This window comes from Mirounga angustirostris, unplaced genomic scaffold (genome assembly GCF_029215605.1).
Source record: "Mirounga angustirostris isolate CCGP_5_RB_7025 unplaced genomic scaffold, mMirAng1.0.hap1 SCAF_6, whole genome shotgun sequence".
Classification (NCBI taxonomy): Eukaryota; Metazoa; Chordata; class Mammalia; order Carnivora; family Phocidae; genus Mirounga; species Mirounga angustirostris.
The window spans coordinates 120,626,037-120,649,418 of record NW_026991714.1 but is presented as its reverse complement, the minus strand read 5'-3'; the positions used below and the strand labels follow the sequence as shown (position 1 = coordinate 120,649,418).

The 23,382-nt window shown below is 40.2% G+C and overlaps 1 protein-coding gene across 9 annotated transcripts in view; it reads left to right on the top strand.

Annotated features, from left to right (window-relative positions):
- Window positions 1–23,382, top strand: part of CPEB3 (cytoplasmic polyadenylation element binding protein 3) — a 202,846-nt gene that overhangs the window by 32,098 nt on the left and 147,366 nt on the right. For 8 of the 9 annotated variants that reach the window (XM_064595022.1, XM_045878420.3, XM_045878417.3 and 5 more), the window contains one exon: window positions 1,906–2,912. In XM_064595022.1, coding sequence (XP_064451092.1) covers window positions 1,917–2,912 — 996 coding nt within the window. In that variant the 5' untranslated portion in view covers window positions 1,906–1,916. Of the gene's footprint in view, window positions 1–1,568; window positions 1,683–1,905; window positions 2,913–23,382 lie in introns of all 9 variants that reach the window. The other variant, XM_045878416.3, reaches the window with a different exon arrangement.

Below are 23,382 nucleotides of genomic sequence, written 5' to 3'. Positions count from 1 at the left end.
GCTGGGTTTGGGGGGGGGTTAGAGGGGAGGGAAGAGAAGAGAGTGAGGTGGCTATGAAGCATTTCCTTGAGCCCACTATTTTGTGTATGAAACTTTAAAATTAAAGATTAACCATTTTAAAGATAGTCTTTAATAAAATAGTACTACTTTAATCCCATTTCTTGATCTGACATATTTTGCCTAGTAGTTAAGAGTGATGGCATCTCCATTTTCCAATACATTTATTTTATGACAGTTATCATGAGGTTGTCCAAAGGCAGAGCTTCTGTGTGATTCTGAACGTCCTTTCACAAGTGTTCTGGGAAAGATGCTTCTCCAAGTATCTGAGTTAATTAAGTAACTGCATTAAATATATTAACAACTTTGTTGTGATCATACTGAATCATCGTCTAAAAATAATTATATGTTTGGTCATATCCTCCTTTAACATCTCAAAATATTTGTTTTTAGGGTCTCAGCACTGTAATATTCATATATTTAAAACAATTAACATGTTCTAAAGGACAAACTAACTCAGTGATAACTATGTGTATGGAAATCTCCTGATTTTGAAGGATTACTGTTTTTATCCTTGAATGAGAAAACAGGCTGTATGGCAGAGGTGAATATAGGCCTTCTATGAGAGATGGAAAATACCATACGCTCCTTATATGGCTAAATGAAGCAGTGATGGCAGTGCACTATAATTACAATGTATGAGAATTTGGGACTTTGTACTATGCTATTTTTAACACTTTTGCTAGCATATGGTAATTCAGGGTCTTCAAACCATAATCTTTCATTGCTAATACCAGTGATAAGAGAATGGATTCTAAATTTGCCAAAGTCTTGTGACCAAGGCAGCATCAGGAGGATTCAAAAATGAAAATCTGGCAACCCCAAAAGTATCTTGATTTTCTACTTAAATCTCAGGGGGATTTTTTTTTTTAAAGCTCCGCCCCCACCCCATCTCACAGTCAGTCTGTCTCTGTCTTTCGCTCTCTCTGACCTCAAATCCAACCAGAACATTTCTCCACGCTGCAGAGAAATTTTCAGGCTCCTGTTGAGACCTGAACCACTGAGAAGCTAAGAAATTTCTTGTATGGCAGAATTGGAGACAAGGAGATTGGAGAATAAGCAGAAAAACCTAATCCTTAGAGTGTAACAAGAAGCAAGCGCTTACAAACGTTTCAGTAGATTTTTACCTCTTTAAAAACGGTGGGGTTTTTTTGTTGTTTTGTTTTGTTTTTAATGTCTCCTAACAAAATGGAGTAGCTTGCAGCTACTGGGAGGCCAGAGAATGATTGTGCAGCTGAGTCCTCCTCCTAACAAATGCCAAGGATTTCCTCCCTCGTGGTTCGCTGCTGCTAAATGAAACAATTATCAACGCAAGAAGGCAGTTTGCTAATCAAGAGGGATAAGACTGCTGTTTCTTTAAAGTGCCGAGCACGGAAAGGGGAAGAAAGGGTCGTGTGCCGTGTCTTTTTAACCTTGCTGAAGGACGCAGCAGTATTTATTGACGTATGCAAATAACTGGGGAGGGTGGTGCTTGGGAAAAAACAGGAACCAGAATCAGTTTCTCATTGCAGGGTGAACGCTCTGAGTTCCGGTGAAGGGAAAAGAGACGTGGCGAAATTGCTGTCTTTCTGTCTTATAAGCACATCTCTCACTAATACAGAAAAGGAACCAAGACATCAGAAAGGGTGAAGACGCTCTCACAGTATTTTTAGAGACCTTGCACGAGCCCCCTCCCCCCGCCCCATCCCCAGCCCGACCTGTTCTTCTAAATGGGAGATTATGGATTTGCATTGCAATTGGCTAGTAGCGGTGGCACTGGATTTTCGCAAGGAAAACACCCGCCAGCTTTAGCGAGGGGCATTAACGATCACATTGACAATAACGCGTCTCTCTTTTTTCCCGTTTCAGCTGCGCAAACCATGCAGGATGATTTACTGATGGACAAAAGCAAAACCCAGCCCCAGCCCCAGCAGCAGCGGCAGCAGCAGCAGCCCCAGCCCGAACCCAGCGCAGCCGAAGCCCCGTCCACGCCCCTCTCCTCAGAGACCCCCAAGCCGGAGGACAGCAGCGCAGTGCCGGCCCTCAGCCCCGCCGCGGCCCCGCCGGCCCCCAACGGCCCCGACAAGATGCAGATGGAATCGCCGCTCCTGCCGGGCTTGAGTTTCCACCAGCCCCCTCAGCAGCCGCCGCCGCCGCAGGAGCCCGCGGCGCCGGGCGCGTCGCTGTCGCCGTCCTTCGGCAGCACCTGGTCCACGGGCACCACGAACGCGGTGGAGGACAGCTTCTTCCAGGGGATCACCCCAGTCAACGGGACCATGCTCTTCCAGAACTTCCCGCACCACGTCAACCCAGTCTTCGGAGGCACCTTCTCTCCGCAGCTCGGCCTGGCGCAGACCCAGCACCACCAGCAGCCGCCGCCGCCGGCGCCGCAGCCCGCGCAGCCCGCGCAGCCCCCGCAGGCGCAGCCCCCGCAGCAGCGCCGCTCGCCCGCCAGCCCCAGCCAGGCGCCCTACGCGCAGAGGAGTGCCGCCGCGGCGTACGGCCACCAGCCCATCATGACCAGCAAGCCGTCCTCGTCCTCGGCTGCAGTAGCCGCCGCGGCCGCAGCCGCCGCTTCGTCCGCCTCGTCCAGCTGGAACACGCACCAGAGTGTGAACGCCGCCTGGAGCGCGCCGTCCAACCCGTGGGGCGGCCTGCAGGCGGGACGGGACCCTCGCCGGGCGGTCGGCGTGGGCGTGGGCGTGGGCGTCGGGGTGCCCTCACCGCTCAACCCCATCTCACCACTCAAAAAGCCCTTCTCCAGCAATGTGATCGCGCCGCCCAAGTTCCCCCGCGCGGCCCCGCTCACCTCCAAGTCCTGGATGGAGGATAACGCTTTCCGGACGGATAATGGTAACAATCTGTTGCCATTTCAGGTAATGCTCCAGTGCACCTGCACACACCTTCCTTCTACCCCGCTCCCTTTGCCCCTTCTTCCCTGCTATTTAATCGTCCATTGATTCTTGTTCTTTAAAAAAGGCAGCGATGTCCAGCCCCCCTGTCCGCTTCGAAAGCCTCCATTTCACCAGGGCTGTTCCAGTGCCGGGGACAAGGTTGGGGGAACATTGTGACTGTTTGAGGAATCATATTTAAGCACCCTGATAAGATAGAAAAGGGCCTTTTTCTTTTGGTATATTTTTCCTTCACCGTGTGCGTGCCTCTTATATTGACCTTCTTTGACAAAGGTGCAAGTGTATGGCAAGGTGCTGGGTTGGTCCCAGGATGAGTAGGCTGAGATTCCTGTCATTTTAAGTAGCTACACATTTCAGGTTATGCAATCCTGGGTTCAGAGTGCCTCCTGAAAGCCATCCACTCCCAAACTACGCTGGGCCTACTCTTAAAGAGGTTAACAGCCCTTGAGTGGTGCTATTTCAGACAGTTGCATATGCTCAATTAAACTAATGTGAACACATGTGTTTATGTCTCGCTGAGGTGCTGGCATCATTAATAGCAATCAGCATATTGCCCCTGCTGGGAAAATTATGAGTGTGAGATTCCAGCAAACTCCCGAACTCCTTCAGGGAACGAGTTGGAAGAGTGGAAATTCTAGGGGTGACCCTTCCTATGTTACCTAGAAGAAGGACTTAGACATTGTTTTCTTCTAGAGCAAAGAGACAATAGGACGCGACCTTCAGAGCCATATTGCAATGGAGTCTATTTGCTAGCTAGCACTGAAATATTTAAAGCTGCAGTGTCCTTCAGATGGGTTATTTAAGAAGACAATGCAGATCAATTACACCATTTGAAACTGGGCAGAGTGAAAGTCTTGCAACTTTAATGAAAAATGAGCCTTGTGTCTTGGTGTTAAATACCAGTGAAAGACCCAGGAAGTGCCCCAGACAAAAAAAGGTTGAATGGAGTGTCCTTATTCTGTTCTTGTTTTCTGATCCAGCCCACGGCCACATCGGTTGGCAGTGTCCTGAACATCTTGATTTGGAAAGGGGTGGTGAGGGTGAGTGTTCACTGGGGGCTTTTGTTCTCAGGCAAACATTTTCCTTCACTTACAAATTGATTTGGCTATAAGCTTCTAAGCTCAGCTGAAAAAGAAGAGAAGAAAGGAAGGAGAGAGGAGGGCTTTGGATAAGACCCAGTTGGGGTAGTCAAGGAAATGAAACAAATCTTTTGAGCATTGCTGAAAAATGGCAGAACCGAAATTTGACAGAGGTAGTTTAAAGCATCAGGTGCAATTGGAACTTCATTTTGTTGTTCTTTACATTTCAGATGTGACGTTTGGGGTGGCTCCCATCCATGAAGAAGGAGATAGGGTTATTGAGAAGCACATGATTCTCTAGGCTACAGCAAGGATTTTTAACCTTGACAGTTCAGGGGAGGTCCATGAAACTTGGAAATTGTGTGTATGAGAGTTTTTCATGAGAGAGAATCTTCACAAATTTTCACAGGGGTCCTTTAGGAATGGAAGATTTTAATATTAAGGTGTATTTCTTTCCATTCTAAAGTTTGTTTTGATAAAATGAAGAGGCACTGCAAGGTGGGATTAGTTTGGTAGAGAAAAAGAGGAATCTGCTTTCTGGAATTTCTCTATGTGCTTATTTTTATGCTGAGGGGATAGAACAGGGAGGCTGCATTTGGTAGGAGAGCCCTTCTTTTTCCAACAGTTCCTCTTTTCATTTTGATGCTCCCTATCCAAGTCCATCTTAGAAAATAACCTAAAATCTGAGTGGGAGTTTTAGAGGTGAGAGCTGACGGTATAGACATCAGTTACCTTTTTCTAGGCACTGAATCTGAATACAACTAGCTTTTGATTAATTATCTCTGGAAGTGAGGGCTGGGGAGAGATTAAATCCATAAAATTTCCCCCAAACTGATATTGACAAGTAGTGCATGGATTGCCAGTTGTTTCTCAGCAAACCATTTACCAGCAATGCTAATGAGAGCCAGACAGACTGGTTTGAGTTTGGTTTCTTGTCTTTTTATCCCTGGTGGTGCTATTGAGTAGGCAAAGATGGCCAAAAGACTTGTGCAAGGAGAGATTTTATTAAAAAATGAGTTTTATATATTTGGCCTCAGGAAAAATTACATGGACTTTATGTCTCACATCTTTGTCTTACTTAAAATGGAGCTTCAGGGTTTTGAAGCAATATTAGAACCAGATTAGAAGTAACCTGGTTGTGTTTTCGTTTGGGGTTAGGATATTATAAGACTTTGTGTTAAGTATATCACATGTTTAAAAAACAAAAACAAAACACCTTGAGTCTTGTGTTTAGAATTTTACGTTTGTGCATTTATTTAAATCATTTTTCTATGAAGGGAGGAAATATCTTAAGTAGTCCTAGAGACTATTTTACAGACTCTGAGCTAAAAGGGGCTTGCAACGGTGATCTACTCTAATATATCTTAATATGTATTTGTAAAATCATATCCCCTCAGTGTTGTTTCACTCTCTTTTGCCACCCAACACAAAAGATTTTTTTGGAGCTTTACTTCTGTGGTTTATATTGTAAAAGCAATAACTGTATTTGAATGTGGTTTTCCAAACTATACATTTCCTTACCCCCTTCCCTCAATTCTAACAAAGTTGATTGGTTTCCCTGAGTTGGGGTGGCTGCTTCCTTCAGGTTTACTTGTATCTAAACACCACTTCATATCTGTAAACAAGGAAACTGAGGTCCTAAGAGGTAGAGTGACATAGTTCCAGTCCTAGGGGTTTGGCTAATTTTGTTGATGTGTGTACTTAACTTCCCTATTAGCACTAGTGGTGTCAGGTAGAATTCATTTTAAGTCAGATTCTCTTTGGGCTCCATTCAAAGGGACTTAGTTATGAAACTATCTAGTGAGGTTCTCTGTCTGGCTGATGCCTCTTGGTGATGTACCTCGCACTAACAGGCTCAGGAACAGTGAGACACTCCACTGGGGGAATTATAAATATGCGTCATTCTATATTTATATAAGACAGAGAAGCCTACGTATGTAAAAGGACCAAAGCAGAGATGTTTTCTGTATGTAGTAAATTTGGGTTTAAATAGCATTTTTATCCAGAGGAGTTTAGAAGGGACTTTTAAGAATACCTGTTCCACAGCTCTGTTCATTTTCTAAAGGAGGAAATTGAAATCCCAATACGTGAAATTCCTTGCCCAGGTTTGGGTGGGTAGTTTCTGTCCGAAGCAGGCTTTGTCTAGGTTCAAATTTCAACTCTGCCAGTTACTTGCTTTGTAATCTTGAGCAAATTATGTATACATATTGACCCTCATCTGTAAAATGGGAATAATAATAATTCCTTGCTTCATACGAGAAACCTGATATTAGCACAGTGCTTGATCCAAAGTAAAGTACCACATAGATGTTGGGCTACAATTATTGTTATTGTAATGGTACCTGGAGGTTCTGTATGATTTTATAGTATGGATCACTGATTTTTCATATAGTGCAGTCTGAATAACTGTAAACTTCTATATAATGTTATTTGGTCTTTTTTTTCTGTCTGAAGGTATCCTCTGGTTACTGTAACAATTTGATGACCCACAGTTTACTTATGGGCCAGGCCCTGTGCTAAACACTTCAGTTATAATTCCTCATTGGATCTCCTTTGAGGTTCAGGACTATTATAACCCTCATTATACTGACAGAGAAATTGAGAGTTAATACATTTACTTTATTTGCTCAAGATCACACAGCTGGTAACTGGCAGAGTTGGGATTTGAAGCCAGGCAGTCTGCCTCTGGAGCCAAGTCTCCACTATAATACCTTGAGTATAATAACTCCAGGGCATCAGTTAACACTGTAGTGTAGAAGCAGGAGACTGGGCTGAATCTGTACTTGATCTTATGATATACCCTGGAAATAGTGCTTTTAAAAAAATTTGTATTGTTGGAAATGGAGGAAGAAAAATATAGTGCCCATACATTTACTACCACTTACTTGCAACAGTAGTCAGTATATCCCCCTATTTATTTATTTACTTACTTAATTTATGTATTTTTGAATATTGTATTTTTGGAAAAAATTCAAATTGTGTTTTGCTTTTTTTCTGCATCTCTGCCTTTATCCCTCTTGTCTTCCCTCACCCCAAATTAAAGGTAATTATACAGATTTTATATTTTCTGGCATAAGTCTAGTTAATTGTAATTTAGTGTTAATTTTGCTAGTGGGTTATCTGTACCAGAGGAACAAATTCCTTACATGAATTAATGGGAATATAGATCATTATTATTATTATATATTTTAGAGAGAACATAGGGGAGGGAGGATGGGGAAGGGCAGAGGAAGAGGGAGAGAGAGAATCCTTAAACAGGCTTTATGTTCATCTCAGAGCCCTACACAAGGCTGGATCCCAGGACGCTGAGATCATGATCTGAGCCAAAATCAAGAGTCGGATGCTTAACCACTGAGTTACCCAGGTCCCCCAGGAATATAGATTATTTTAAAAAATAAATATACCTATTCATAGTAAATTTTGAGGAAACAGTAATATCTTCAACCAGTCTATGCTTCCCTCCCCTTTTTTTTTTTGTAAACCATCTTTTTAGGAAGTAGTATAAATTACCTAGTTATGCTTACTTTTGACCAAGGATAGTATGACCTAGATTTAAAACTGGAGACTCTTCTGTAGTTGGTTTGTTAACTACTGCTCTAATGCAAAACCACTTAAGGTCCACCCAACCCCACAGACTGTTTCAGAACCTATTATGGCATGGTTACTGTGAATGCCAACAAAGCTACATTATCTATATTCTATTTAAAAGAGGGATTGGTTAGAAAATATTAGAAGGTTTTCTATGCTACTAAAAACTAATCTAGTAATATAAACTGTATACTTTAATATTGCGTATTGAAAAATAGTTAGATTTAAACTTTTCATGACCTTGCAGTGAGTTGATACAAAAGTATACCCTCAGAAATGTAATGGTTTTAGATATTCTGTAAAACACAGTTTTCTGCTTAAATAGCTTTCTCCATTGGTTGGTGTCTATTTTGCTGTTTTTCAAGGGCTACATAAGGCGCAATGCTTGTCCATTTGGAACTTGTCATTGCTCAGGTGAGTTTTGTAGTGTTTTGATTCACACGTGTCAGAAGATTATAGCTTTGTTTTCTACAATATGAAAAGTTTGATTAAGTCATGTGGATTTTACTGAGGAAAAAGATGGAAAGGAGCATAGAGTAGTGGACAGCCCATGAAGCTTGGAATGAGAAAGACACTGGTCGAAGCCCAGCTCTGTCACTGATGATTGGGTCACGTCATTTATCAAATGATTCTTTTTCCCACTCTGCAAAAATGGAGAGAGAGCACCCATCTTCTGGGTTTGCTTTTGAGAGAATGTGTACAAAGTGTTCAGATAATTAGATGCTGTTATGGCTCTTAGATGCCGCCTAGCTGCCTCAAATTATAGTCAATTTAATAGAAGAAATATTGTTGATAATTGGTAGTCCAGAATTAAACACTAGTTGATGGCATCTGGAAATGGAGACGGGCTGGAAAGATGTATCCAGCAGGGATGGAAGAGTAATGAAAGGCTCTTTGTATATTATGGTGACTGCCTGACCTAGAAAGGCAGTAACTACCTGCTTTTTGTAACTACCTGCCTCTGCTTATGGTTGACTCACCAGTGCAAGTGTAAGCGTTTTCCTTGCTCTGTGAACATTTGATTGGTGATGGGAGAAATGCTTAAACTTTTAATTTCCCGACTGCTACCAGTGTTGATTTTGGTAGTTCTGGCGCTACAAAGGCTCTAATTTGAAGCTCCTTATCCCCACTTTCTGGAAGGTGATGCCTGGCTCTCTGTAGGGGACAGTGTGGTTGTCAGAGATAGAATTCAGTATAGAGCCCCAAGTTTGGATATTGAGAGTTGGGGAATATAGCCACCACTTCGAAGGGGCTTTCCTGGAGAGATTGCTATGCTTGCAGTAGTATCCAGCCGAACAAGGAATTTTTTACCGCTGGTCCTTATTCCTTGTAAATGGCTTGTATGGGGGTTCTGTTATGTTTTGGTTCTATTACATTTATTTTTCATATCCTTTAGTGTTCTTTACAGATGCTGGGCATGTAAATTTCTTAATGTGAAACCATTCTAATATTTGCATCTTAACTTGAAATAGAAAGGTACTACTAAACAAAAATAATATCATAAAGTACTATCTTGGAATCAAGCCTACTTTTCTTTCCTCAGAAGCTTTATTACATAATTCTCAAAAATAATAAATACATGATATGAACCCTTGTTGGCATACTTCAGAGGAGAGAAACAGAAATGGGCACCAAACAGCCTTTGTATCATTTGAGATGATCATAGAATTAATACACGTGAAGGGAAGGAAACATTGTGTACTAATTTTGTGTGAGTAAGACTGTTGTACAGCCAAATATGTTCATTTCTTAAGCATTCAGACTTATTTCAAAGTCAAGATCAAGTACAAGAGGAAAAAAAATAACTCCCTCTCTTTAGTAACTCAGTGCAATTAATTAAATGGTTGGTGCTGCCGAATGAACCAGTGTCTAGAAGTTCACAAGCACCTGACAGTAGCTGCTCATTAAATGACTAAATAAACATTTAAACACAAGGTGCTATAGTTTTTTTCTATAATATAGCATATTTAATATTTTTGAGACAGATTTGCCATAGTACCATTTCTCTATAAGCTGTCCATAGAATGTGGAAACGTGGATGTATGTAATGTCATAAAGGACATCTTCGATTTGTAAAAATAGAAAATATTATCTGTGTTCCCAGACTTAATGGGCATTCGATAGTTTCTGGGCTGTGATTCTGTTTGCAGGTTTGGTATGCCAAAAAGCAAGCAGAGTTCTTGTTTTGACATAAAAGATTTTGGCAGCCAGTAGATGGGAACACTAGCTTGCATCTAACGAGTTAAATTTTTCTTTACCTACTGACTGTTAATCAACTCATTCTTGTGGAGTTAATTTATCCTGTCATGGTAGTCTGTTTTGTTCCTGATGTCTCAAATCAAGTTATTTAATACTAGAACTGACCGGAATGAGGGTCTGAATAATTCTGACAATAGCACTTAGAAATATGCAGAAGTCTTTGGTCTAAGAGGTTGACAAAGAGTAGGTTGTAGTAGGCCCATTCAGTCAGTCATTCATTTGAGGAATGTGAGATTGGAAAGCAGAGAGGTAAAGGGCAAAAGACTTTCTATCTGAAATATATGGTAGAGTTTGGGGACTAATTAGGGATTGAAATACTTCAGAGGAAACATTTTCATATCTGACAATTTAACCCCCTACTGCAAGTCCAGGAGACCTGGTTCTTAGGTTTCAGATACATAGCAATTAAAAAGGACAAGAAGTAAATGTGCCCAGCATCTCTCTTTTGCAATCTGCTGTGGAAAATTTCCTTTCCTCTTTTGGACCAGAGAAATATAACTGAGATTTGCAGGGGATTAAAAATAGTGAGGATCAGTAATGTTTATGAGATTGTGGGGAAACGCTGAGAGACAACTTTTGGATATGAATCTGTTTTTATGTGTTTGCATTTGCTTTTGTGGGTAGACTATTCAACTCTTTGCCACATTGTTGTTTAAAGCAATTGTAATCAATAGTAGAATCCTGAGTTCAGATAAATAGTTAAGAAGGATAGCATATGCAGTATTTTTATTAACTACAGATCTTTTATGGAATTCTCTGATCAAAGGGATGAGATTTACATTGCTGAGTTTTTTTTTTTTTTTAAAGATTTTATTTATTTATTTGACAGAGAGAGAGACAGCGAGAGAGGGAACACAAGCAGGGGGAGTGGGAGAGGGAGAAGCAGGCTTCCAGCTGAGCAGGGAGCCCGATGCGGGGCTCAATCACCGGACCCTGGGATCATGATCTGAGCCGAAGACAGACGCTTAACAACTGAGCCACCCAGGCACCCCCATTGTTGAGTTTCTTTTGACATTTTCACTCACAGTCATAATCCATGTACTCCAGCTTTTGGGTGTTGTATTATTTTTGATGTCCTTCTCCAAATAGATACACCTAAAAAAACACAGGGAGCCCTGAATGCCAAGTACTGCCTCACCCTTTTCATGTAAATTATTTTATTTAATCCTGATATGTTCTTGTAAATTAGGGATTGTGATCCCTAATTTAGAAATATTGAGACTCAGAGAAGATTACCCGACTAGTGGGTGACAGAGCAGGAATGGAAACTTAGGTCTTTTGACTCCATGCCCAGTTCTTCTGTTTTACTATCCCTGCTTGCCTCTTGTCACCCACCACCTTTCAGTATGCCTTGGATGTCGCACTCTTTCCGCAGATCTTCCCTGATTCCCCTCATCCCACATTGTCTTCGTAACACTTGTCACTGTATGAAATGAGCTGCTTTATTTTGTTTTGTTTCTCCACACTAGAGTGTAGCCTCCACAAGGGCAAGGACCTTTTTCACTGCAGTGTCTGCAGGGGTTGTGACAGCCTGGGATATTTCAGGCATATGGTAAATATCTGTTGAATGTGTTAATGATTTACATTTAAAAATGACTGATTAGGCATTTATTGGTCATTCGCATGTAGCTAGCAATGTAAAAGTAATTTCATTTTCTAGACATTTAACCAGCCTCTATGAGAGATCAGGCAGTAGGGGTTAAAGCTGAACCAAATCCTGTCAGACATCTCCCTGATGAACATGAATTAAAATATAGGATGATGAGGTTTATAATAGTGTGTAATATACACAACAGAGTGTGTACTTGAATCAGAGGAGGGAATGATTAAATTCTTGTGTATGTATGTGTGTTTGTGGGTTGAGAAGTCTCCAGGAAAGTCTTCAGAGTTTAAAATATTTTCAGTTTTTCTGATTATGGAAGTAATACATGTTTACCATTAAAAACTGGAGGGAAAAAAAAATTGCTCATAATCCTATTACCCAGAGATAAGTACTGTTGTTTTGGTGCATTTCTGCCAATTATCTCTTTTTTATGTGAATGTATAATGTACTTTATATGGTTGAGATGATTCGGTGTAAGCAATTTTATAGCCATATTTTTTAGCTTTTCATATTATTAATTTATAAACATTTTTTATTACTGCATAATATTCCATCACGGGAATCCATTGTAATTTAACAAATCATTTTTTTTTAAAAGATTTTATTTATTTATTTGAGAGAGAGAGAATGAGAGAGAGCACATGAGAGGGGGGAGGGCCAGAGGGAGAAGCAGACTCCCTGCCGAGCAGGGAGCCCGATGCGGGACTCGATCCAGGGACTCCAGGATCATGACCTGAGCCGAAGGCAGTCGCTTAACCAACTGAGCCACCCAGGCGCCCCTAACAAATTATTTTTATATTTGGAGGATTTAGGTTGTTTTCAGGGTTTTTTTTTTTAAGATTTTATTTATTTGAGAGAGAGAGAGAGATCGAGCAGGGGGAGAGGCAGAGAGAGAGAAAGAGAGAAGCAGACTCTCTGCTGAGCAGGGAGCCCGATGCTGGGGGGGGTGGTCCCAGAAGCCCCCTGGGATCATGACCCAAGCTGAAGGCAGACACCCAACAGACTGAACCACCCAAGCGCCCCTGTTTTCAGTTTTTAACTATTTTTTTTTTTTTAAGATTGATTTGAGAGAGCGAGAGAGAGAACACATGCACACACAAGCGGGAGGGCCAGAGGTAAAGTGAGAAAGAATCTCAAGCAGGCTTAGCACTGAGCCGGACTTGGGGCTCAATCCCACGACCCTGAGATCACCACCTGAGCCGAAATCAAGAGCTGGATGCTTAATGGAACTGTGCTACCCAGGTGCCTCCAGTTTTTAACTATTAAACATAATACTGTCACAAAGATCTTTGGGCATTTTAAAGCTTTATTTAGAGCTGAACGGGAAGGGTTCCATAGGCAGACCAGGGGACAGTTGCAGCAAAAAGATTTGCTTTAAGCAGAGAGAATAGCAGGTATACGGGTAAGAAAAACATGGTGTGCTGAGAGAGCAGATGATTCAGGATAGGGGTGAGGCAAGTGAAAAATTTGGCTGAAGAAGCAGAAGGGACCAGATCACAAGGACATTCCAGCATTCTTTGCCTTCAACTTTGTCCAGTGGGGACATTGAAGGATTTTTAAGCTGAGAAAGATAGCCATTATAAGGCTTTTAAATTGGTGAATGAAGTGATCACATCTTTGTTTCAGAAAGATTATTCTGGGATATAGATTGTCAGGGACCAAACATAGGCAGGGAAGTCAGTTAACATGTAAGGACCTAAAGCTATTGAGAGGAAAAGACAGACTTGAGAAGTAAATTAGGAGGCTGACTGGAAGGACTGGTGATTGCTTGGATGTGGGGAAGAGAGGAGAAGGAGGAGTTTAGAATGACTCCTAGGTTTTGGTTTAGGCAGCTGGGGAAAATGATCTAGAGGTGAAAATGCTCAATAGTGGCAGATTAGAATTTTCATGACTCATAAGCCAGGTGGGTTTAGAGTGGAGGAACTTCAGAAGGCAAAGCTGTGTGTTGGGAATATTTGAACAAGTGATTTGACATCTCTTATCCACCCATGCTTTTGTGTGACTCTCAATGTGTGGGAAGGAAAACCTTATTAAGATAGATTACTTCGTGGACTACTTATTAGAACACTAAATCTGAGAGAAGAAATAACTACCATTCTAAGTCAAGAGCTTTTTCTGAATCTAGCCTGATTTTTTTTTTTATTGTACCCTGAAAATTAGAGTGTATGCTAGCTGATTAGTCATCTTGTTTATGAGCTACAGCCTGGCTTTGCAAAGAACTACAAGGAATTGCTAGCCAATCAATCATATGGGGGGATCACAGGCAATAAGAGAAATGAAACCTGGAATCTGTTATTTGTAAGTTGAATAAACTCACTTGAGAGGTAGTGGATATTATTAGCCAGTTTGAAATATCATTAAGGTCTTAACAAAGTTGAGATTAGACCTTATGGAATTTAGTTGGCTATACTAATATGGTGCTTAGTTTTTTAATGGGTGTATACATGATAAAAAGTTTAGAAGCTTAGGATCCATAGAGCCACAAGGAGATGTGCTTTGGGGAAGGCTGGAGGGTGGAGGGGAAAGGAAATTGGGCCAGGGTGTAGGAACCACCAGAATTGTATGTTGTTTATTCATTTGTATTTCTAGGGAGGAAGGTGGGCTGTACTAGTCATTAAATTTCCAAAGGGGCCCATAACTCAAAAAGAGTTAAGAATCCTAGATTTAGAGTAAGAGCACTGCTACATGGCACCCAGTAAACCTTTAAAAAATTTGGAAAACTTAGATGTCTCATAAAATTTTTCTCCCTCTTCATATGTTCACAAATTCTGCCTAACTTTAAGAACTTTCTAAATAAAAAGGTCCTTCCCAACTCCTTTTTTTTTTTTTTTAAGATTTTATTTATTTATTTGAGACAGAGAGAATGAGAGACAGAGAGCATGAGAGGGAGGAGGGTCAGAGGGAGAAGCAGACGCCCTGCTGAGCAGGGAGCCCCATGTGGGACTCGATCCCGGGACTCCAGGACCATGACCTGAGCCGAAGGCAGTCGCTTAACCAACTGAGCCACCCAGGCGCCCCGTCCCAACTCCTTTTTAATCTAGCTTTCTCTAGCACATTCAAAAATACTTTTCATCATACAAATAATTTTTGGCATTTATTTCATTGGTTTATGTATATTAAATTAAATCACATAATTATAGTATCACAAGCATTAAAAAGGCTGGGGACAAACCCACCACCTCTAGGTAAGCTTGCAGCTTATCTGATAGGACAGATGATAGGACAGAAGTTTATTGGTTAATTCCCGTAACAGGTGTTGAGTATACTATGGGCATTTTATATAGGGAAAATGTAACTCATGGGTTAACCTGGAAAGTCAATTAAGCAAAGCTTCAACTATAGTAGATGCTTCTGTATTTTAATAAATAAATGGGCCAGCAAGTTTTGACTCAAGAGAGGGATGTTGTTTCATTTTGGTATAGGAAGTACAACTTAGAAATACTGACTTTAAGAAATTGCTAATATACAAATGATCTCAGAGGAACATTTGCACTCTCCCATTCACTTCTTTGTCGTTGCTATGACCTTATAAGGCCCACTCCTATGACTGGAACTTAATGAAGAGAGTAGAGAGTAGAACTTGGGGAGGGAGTAGAAGTTGGGGGTTTGTGCTGTAGGGACAGTTGGCCTAGATATCTGATAGACCTGTAACTCACTGAAGAAAAGTGCATTAGACCTTGAGGTTTCACATGGAAACAATGTTGGCTGCTAATTGAGGGTTTTTTTTGTTTAGCTTTGTAACCAATTAACTACTTCTAAGCTAGTGTGGAAACCTATCCATCATCTATTTCCTGATTTCTATTGGTAAAGAGCATTTTTTTTTAAAAGATTTTATTTATTTATCTGACAGAGAGAGACACAGCGAGAGAGGGAACACAAGCAGGGGGAGTGGGAGAGGGAGAAGCAGGCTCCCCGCAGAGCAGGGAGCCCGATGCGGGACTTGATCCCAGGACCCCGGGATCATGACCTGAGCCGAAGGCAGTTGCTTAACCGACTGAGCCACCCAGGCGCCCGGTAAAGAGCATTTTAACAACAGAGCATTTCAGAATACAGGTTAAGATGTGTGATAACAAGTCCTGGTAAGAACAATTGACCAAACTTTTGCCATTTCTCAACATTTTCCAGCATCATGTTTTGTATATACCTAGATTAAAAGAGACCCTGTTTTGTTTGTTTGGGGGAGGTAGTTGCTGTTTTTTAATTGGTAGTTAAAGCTTTACCAGGCTCTTCATTGCCATCAGGCTCATTCAAAGGGCAAGAATTATCTAGAGAAAGAAAAGGACTTTATTATTTAAGTCTATGTAATGACAGCATCAAAGTAGTCGAATCTGGTTAAAAATAGTTGGTCCTTAAGCTGCGAAAACACAATCTAAATACTTTGAACCGTTTTACAATGCTGATGAAACATTATTTTGCAATGTTTGTCAGATTAAACTTTGTATTGATTTTAAGTAGAATAAAAACAGATGAATTGTGTTAATGCTTCAGGCTATTGCACAGTAAAGCTTTGATGAATGGAAAATTTTAAACTCCCACTTTCAAAGGCCTTATGAATTTAGCATTTTAGAAGATTTGAGACTGGGTTCGGAGATTGATTTTATCATATTTTGACCTTGAATTCCTCAACATTCCCAAGATATGAGCTCATCTGAAGGTAACAAAATTTTTTAGCTAACATTTTAGAGCTTACTGCGTACTTTCTACTTATTTGCCAGTATAGATGATCCTATTTGACCTATCAACTGGTGTGATCTAGCACATGAAATGTTATTCCATTGTAGCTATTTTAAAGTTATTGAGCAGAAATAAAGTTGGTGAATCATGCAAGAATAGCACATGATTTTCATTTTAAAAATACAATGGGATATTTGATATTCTAATTTAGGCCTAGATTCTATTAAATGTGAAACACAGAGACTTAAGGAAAATTATAGCTTAATATCAAAAATGTAAGGCCTGAGTGAGGAGGAAAGAAAGAAAAATTTTTTGATAGTGAGTATATTGCTTCACACTGAGGGACATAATGGAGGGTTGAAGCAGACAAGAGAGTTGGAGTGACACATTCTGTTAGAGGGACATAAATAATAGAGAATGTATTGAATGCTGAGACGTCAGAGGACATTGAAAGACATGAAGATTTCAACAAAGAGGACAAAGCTAAGTAAAAGGATGCTTCAGCTTTTGTTACAGTAATTAAATATTCAAAAAGGCAGCCATTTTATACTGTCCAGGAAGTTAAGCAATTGCTTATTTGATAGTCTAGTTTTATGCAAGCAAGCCATAGGCAAGTATGCTGACATCATGGATTTATATTAAGTTTCTTCTAGGGCGCCTGGGTGGCTCAGTCGTTAAGCGTCTGCCTTGGGCTCAGGTCATGATCCCAGGGTCCTGGGATCAAGCCCTGCATCGGGCTCCCTGCTCCACGGGAAGCCTGCTTCTCCCTCTCCCACTCCCCCTGCTTGTGTTCCCTCTCTCACTGTCTCTCTCTCTCTGTCAAATAAATAAATAAAATCTTTAAAAACAAAAAACAAAACCCAATCTTTTAATCTCCTGTGGCATGATCATAATATTTATGATGCCTCTGAGACACTTCATGTTTGTTCTAAACCATCAAAGACCATGTGTTCAGCATAATTTGCATTGTGTATATTATTTAATGATCTAGTCTGATGACTTCTTACAGTACTCAGTTATTGTAAAAAGACAACCTATGTAGAAAAGAAATATTCTGTAGATTTATGTTCTGTAGAGATAGCTATATAAACCATCATACTATGCAAAATTCTTATATATTCTTTTACATATTTTCTCTTTATTTTAAATCCAGAGAAATTCACATGCATTATATGTGGCAATGCTGTTAACTAGAGTTTGATTTCAGTATTTACAAGTTACATACTATGTTCTTGGACTGGTGTTAGGTATTGTGGATGACATGAATTATCTGAATCCTGTCCTTAGGAACTAACATACATGCAACAGAGCATTATATGAAATCAAGTACCAGATGTTGTGATGTGTTAGTTGTCATGAACAGCCAAGGAGGGGCAAGAATTTGTCCTAGAATGGTTAAAAAAAAAAAAAAGGGATAGAGAAGGTCCTTGTAGCTCCACTTTGTAGGATAGATAGGATTTAGCTACAGAGAATGGGAATCAAAAATAAGGAAAGAAAAATGAGCAATAAGTGGGATTATTGAGCAGAACTTCCTGACTGGAGTGGAGGACTTTTAGATCTTACTGGGAGATAAGGATGGATTGAATTTTTTTAGGATTAAAAAAACCGATACATTTTTATTTACTAGATTCTACTTGGTTTAAAAAAGCATTTAAGATGTTTTTGTACATACTGCACTGCAAGAGAACATAGATTAGAAGTAGGTGAGAAAGATGAGATAAAAGTAAAGTAAGAGTAGGGATGCAAAATGGAGTCCAGAATTAGGCTAATACTGATGATGCTTATCATTACAGTGACGGTGTTCAGTATCTGGTTTAGGGATGTGGATTCTGCTGCAGACAATGGGAGCCCTGAAGGACTAAGATCAGGGCAGTGGGACAATAAAAACATGTTTAGAAAGAGCAGGCAGGTGGACTGGAGAAATGTGTGTGCCTGCCACAGTACAGCCTGGGGTTAGGGAAGCTGGTGAGAGGGCATGATAGTTGTCTTGGGTTTAGCACAAGTCTAGGAAGGTAAAACTGTGAGAAACCTTTCAAAGGAAAATATGTCACAAGTTAGGAGTAGAGGATATGAAGGAGAACAAGATCATTCTGAGCTGTTATGCTTAAAACATGTCTGCTTTTAGGCTTTTTTTTTTTTTTTAAAGATTTTATTTATTTATTTGAGACAGAGAGAATGAGAGAGACAGAGAGCACATGAGAGGGGGGAGGGTCAGAGGGAGAAGCAGGCTCCCTGCAGATCAGGGAGCCCGATGCGGGACTCGATCCCGGGACTCCAGGATCATGACCTGAGCCGAAGGCAGTCGTTTAACCAACTGAGCCACCCAGGTGCCCTTTTTTTTTTTTTTTTTAAGATTTTATTTATTTCCTTGACAGAGCCACAGCGAGAGAGGGAACACAAGCAGGAGGAGTGGGGGAGGGAGAAGCAGGCTCCCAGCTGAGCAGGGAGCCCGATGCGGGGCTCAATCCCAGGACCCTGGGATCATGGCCTGAGCTGAAGGCAGACGCTTAACAACTGAGCCACCCAGGCACCCCCTGTAGGCTTTTTTTTTTTTTTTAATCTTTCTCTTTCCTTACATGGTTTTGCCCCAGCTAAAGCTTCATGACACTATGTTGCCCACACCATTCTTCGTAGAGGTCCCTATCCATTAAAAGGTTTGAAGAAGAAGGAAAGAAGATGGTTTCCCCTCCCCTTTCTTTTTTTGGTACTTCAGAGCCTCAAATTGCTGCTTTCTGAATTTTATAATTTGAAGTTCAAAAAGTCAAAACTGCAGTTGCTTATTCTCATTCTTAAACTGTGGATAAGGATATTTCCACTTCTTGACTCTCTGTCCCTATAACAGGTGGAGTGTTAGGCACTGAGGGGCTATTCAAAGGAGAATGAGCAGCAGGCATGCAATTCAAAGTGCGGAAGTAGAACCGGTATAAGGTCAGGCCCTGGGAATGAAAGAGAACATCTTTTTATGCTATAGTGTTCCTTATAACAACTTCTTCTCTTCCTCTATAGAATTCATAAAAGGGTCGTCTTACCTGCTTAACAATTTATGTTGACTCACTGTGGGTAGAACCCTAGCAGGGAGGCTGGAGAACAGAACAATGTCTGTGCTTGTAATTTTTTTTACATTAAAACATACCCATGAATTGGAGGGGGAGATGAACCATGAGAGACTATGGACTCTGAGAAACAAACAGCGTATTAGAGGGGAGGGGGGAGGAGGGATTGGTTAGCCCGGTTATGGGTTTTAAGGAGGGCACGTACTGCATGGAGCACTGGGTGTCATACGAAAACAATGGATCGTGGATCACCACATCAAAAACCAATGATGTATTGTATGGTGACTAACATAACATAATAAAATTAAAAAAAAAAACAATAAAAAAATAAAACATACCCACATCTCTCTCTTATATTTATGTATGTGCACACATACATATGCACCCTTATAGAGACTGAGTAGGGGACATCTTGAGTAGACCATGTAATGGTGAAGTAATATTAATGATTTAAAAGTCAAAATTTCTCTGATTTTTGGAATATTGTTTGTCATTGGTCGTTCTTACTCTTGTTCTGTTAATATGAACTTGATTTGAGCATTCATTGATGGTAGAGAGACTTTAGCATGCTAAAAGTCAAAGTAAAGCAGCCAAAGTTGCAAAATTGATTGTGGATCATCATACTGATAAATCAAGTAAATGTGTTACAATTTAGATGCCACCACAATGGGTTTTTGTCATCAGTGGATGGCTCCGAGTTGGGAAAGATTTTTATTCTGATGTTCTATAGTTAGATTGCCATAGGATTTGGAATGTATCTGATGTCTTTATTTTTAAAATTTTTAAAGATTTTATTTTATTTATTTATTTAGAGAACACAAGTGGGGGGAGGGGCAGAGGGGGAGGGAGAGAGAATTCCAAGCAGACTCAGCGCTGAGCTTGGATCCCTACACGGGGCTCCATCTCACAACTCTGAGATCGTGACCTAAGCCGAAATCAAGAGTCGGACACTCAACTGACTGAGCCACTCTGTGCCCCTGATGTCTTTGTTTATTAAAAAAAAAATCTTTGAATTTACTGATGTAGAGAACACTAAGAAAGTTGAAAGTAAATGGTTAAAACAAGTTTGGGTGGGATGGATGACTATTTTGGGGTAAGTAAAATATGTGTTGCTTGAGATTAGTATGTGTTCAATGGTGAAAAGTTGAAAATTGAGTCATATATATGGTTTTCTGTTTAGTGATTTGGGGATAAGTTTAGCTTTTCATAAATATGGCCTATTTAAGTAGCTATAATTCTAGAGTTTAAATGTGGCCATTGATTGGAATCAAAATGGCACGGTGTAATTCACTCTACTGGGGAGAGTTGGTGGACTTCAGCTAACTTGCCACATTATAATCAGCTGTACGCTAGGGGGTTGTTGGCTGTTGGGCTTTAAAATGGTGTTCCACTGAGTCCTGAGACTAAAAGAAAAGTTGTAGAGATGGCCACATTTGTTTTTTGTCTCCCCTAAAACCCTACCCACTTCTGTTCTGCAGACCCAGCCAGGAGTTGGGTACCAAATCATGAAAACAAGAGTTCTATAATGTCTAAAAATTTAGATCATGGTTCTAGCCTATTTATAAGACTCAGAAACCTCGGTGAAACTGATATGCCTGTTTCTAACTTAAATGTTATGATCTTCTGTTCTGGCATAGCAGGAACCTTAGGGCCCACATGATTTGTTCTTTCACTCTTCCAAAATAAGGTATATTGCTACAAATGTGGATTTTAATTTAGGTAATTTAAATCACTTAGGACAACTTATACATACATTTGACCTTTGAACAATACAAGGCTTAGGATTACCGATCCCCTGCACATTCAAAAACCCACATATAACTTTTGATTCCCTGAGAACTTAACTAATAGCCTACTGTTGACCAGAAGCCTTACTGATAATACAATTGATTAACACATGTTTTCCATGTTATATGTTTTATATACTATATTCTTACAATAAAGTAAGCTAGGGAAAAGAAAATGTTATTAAGAAAATCATAAGGGGGGGCACCTGGGTGGCTCAGTTGGTTAGATGTCTGATCTTGGTTTCAGCTTAGGTCATGTGGGATCAAGCCCCATATTGGATTCCGCACTCAGCAGAGTCTGCTTAAAGATTCTCTCTCTCTGCCCCCTGCCCCCTGACTCATTCTCTCTCTTTCTTTCTCAAATAAATAAATAAATCTTAAAACAAAAACATAAGGAAGAGAAAATACATTTACAGTACTGTACTGCATTTATTGAAAAAAAATTCACATATAAATGGACCCGGGCAGTTCAAACCTGTGCTGTTCAAGGGTCAACTGTAATTACTTTTTTCTAACTGTTCTTGTTCATTATGCATCCTCAACACAACGTACTGCATTTTACAAGGCTTATTCATTAATTTTGACAAAGCCCCATGCAAAGACCACCAGGGAAACCTGTTGATCATACAAAGCTGGCTTTCCTAAACTTGCTGAACAAGCACCACCTTGACATTGGTTCGAGTGTCTTAGAAGAGGGGGAGGGGAGAATTAAAGTACTTAAATAAAATTTTGGGGGCTGAGGTTAGTAATTGGGTACTTTTAGGGCAGAAATTAATAAATGAAGTTCGGGCAGGGATTATTGGTTAAATTTGTAAACTGGTCTAGTTGGTGGGATAGTCCTAGTGGTCTTAACTTTGGAATATAAGAATTCAAGCTCAGGGGCACCTGGGTGGCTCAGTCGTTAAGCGTCTGCCTTGGGCTTGGGTCATGATCCCAGGTTCCTGGGATCAAGCCCTGCATCGGGCTCCCTGCTCCACGGAAGCCTGCTTCTCCCTCTCCCACTCCCCCTGCTTGTGTTCCCTCTCTCGCTGTGTCTCTTTCTGTCAAATAAATAAATAAAAATCTTTATTAAAAAAAAAAAATTCGGGCGCCTGGGTGGCTCAGTTGGTTAAGCGACTGCCTTCGGCTCAGGTCATGATCCTGGAGTCTTGGGATCGAGTCCCACATCGGGCTCCCTGCTCGGCAGGGAGCCTGCTTCTCCCTCTGACCCTCCCGCCTCTCGTGTGCTCTCTGTCTCTCTCATTCTCTCTGTCTCAAATAAATAAATAAAATCTTTAAAAAAAAAAAAAAATTCAACCTCAGTTTCTGTTAAACCTGTCTGTAGCCCAATAGAAATAGACTGCAAGGCACATAACAATAATTTTAAATTTTCTAGTAGCACATTTAAAAAGTAAAAAGAAATAGGTAAAATTAATTTTAATAATATATTGTGTTTAACCTGCTATATCCAGAATATCATTTCAACATGTGATAAATATAAAAATTATTAATTAGATATTTTTATTTTTTTCATACTAAGTCTTTGAAATCCAGGGTGTATTTGATACCTGCAATACATCTCAATTTGTTCTAGCAATATTTCAATTACTCAATAGCCACATGTAGGTAGTAACTACTATATTGGATAGTGAAGATATTTTAGAACAAATGGTCTGAATGAGCTGATATTAAAACAATTTGATCTTAGTTTATGTTTCATGTCATGATTTGGCACCGTTTATCTGTACTGGAAGTCATAGTATAGTTTTATAATCTGTGGTTTCTGTTTCATTTTACACTTTTATGCATAGATCTGTGGTCTTCCATTAGCATGCCATTATTAATAAAACGTGTTATATAGAGAGATACACTATGTAATTTACAAGGAGTATACAATTGTATACTTGATAGCTTCTAGTAGATAGAATGTTTCATCACATTTTCTAAAGCTACTGAATTTTTGGAACAACAAATATTGCCCAGAAATGGGTAAATACATATAATGTACCGCCACTGTTTCTATTAATTTTATGTAGTGCTTGCTTTACGGTTGAGAAAAACGTTTTAAGTGTGTTCTCATTGTTTATCACTAAAGGTATCCTTAGTTTACTATCTTTGAGCTTACCAACTGAGCTATCCAGGGACCCTTATGTTTACATTTTAAATGAAATTGTTTTTATATAGGATAGATGAGTTGTCAACAAAATCATAACATTTTTCAAGCAAAAGCATTTTTAAAAAAGATTTTATTTATTCATTTGAGACACAGAGATAGAGAGAGAGAGCATGAGGAGGGGGAGAGGCAGAGGGAGAGGGAGAAGGAGGCTCCCTGCTGAGCCAGGAGCCTGATGTGGGGCTTGATTCCAGGACCCTGGGATCATGACCTGAGCCGAAGGCAGACGCTGAACCATC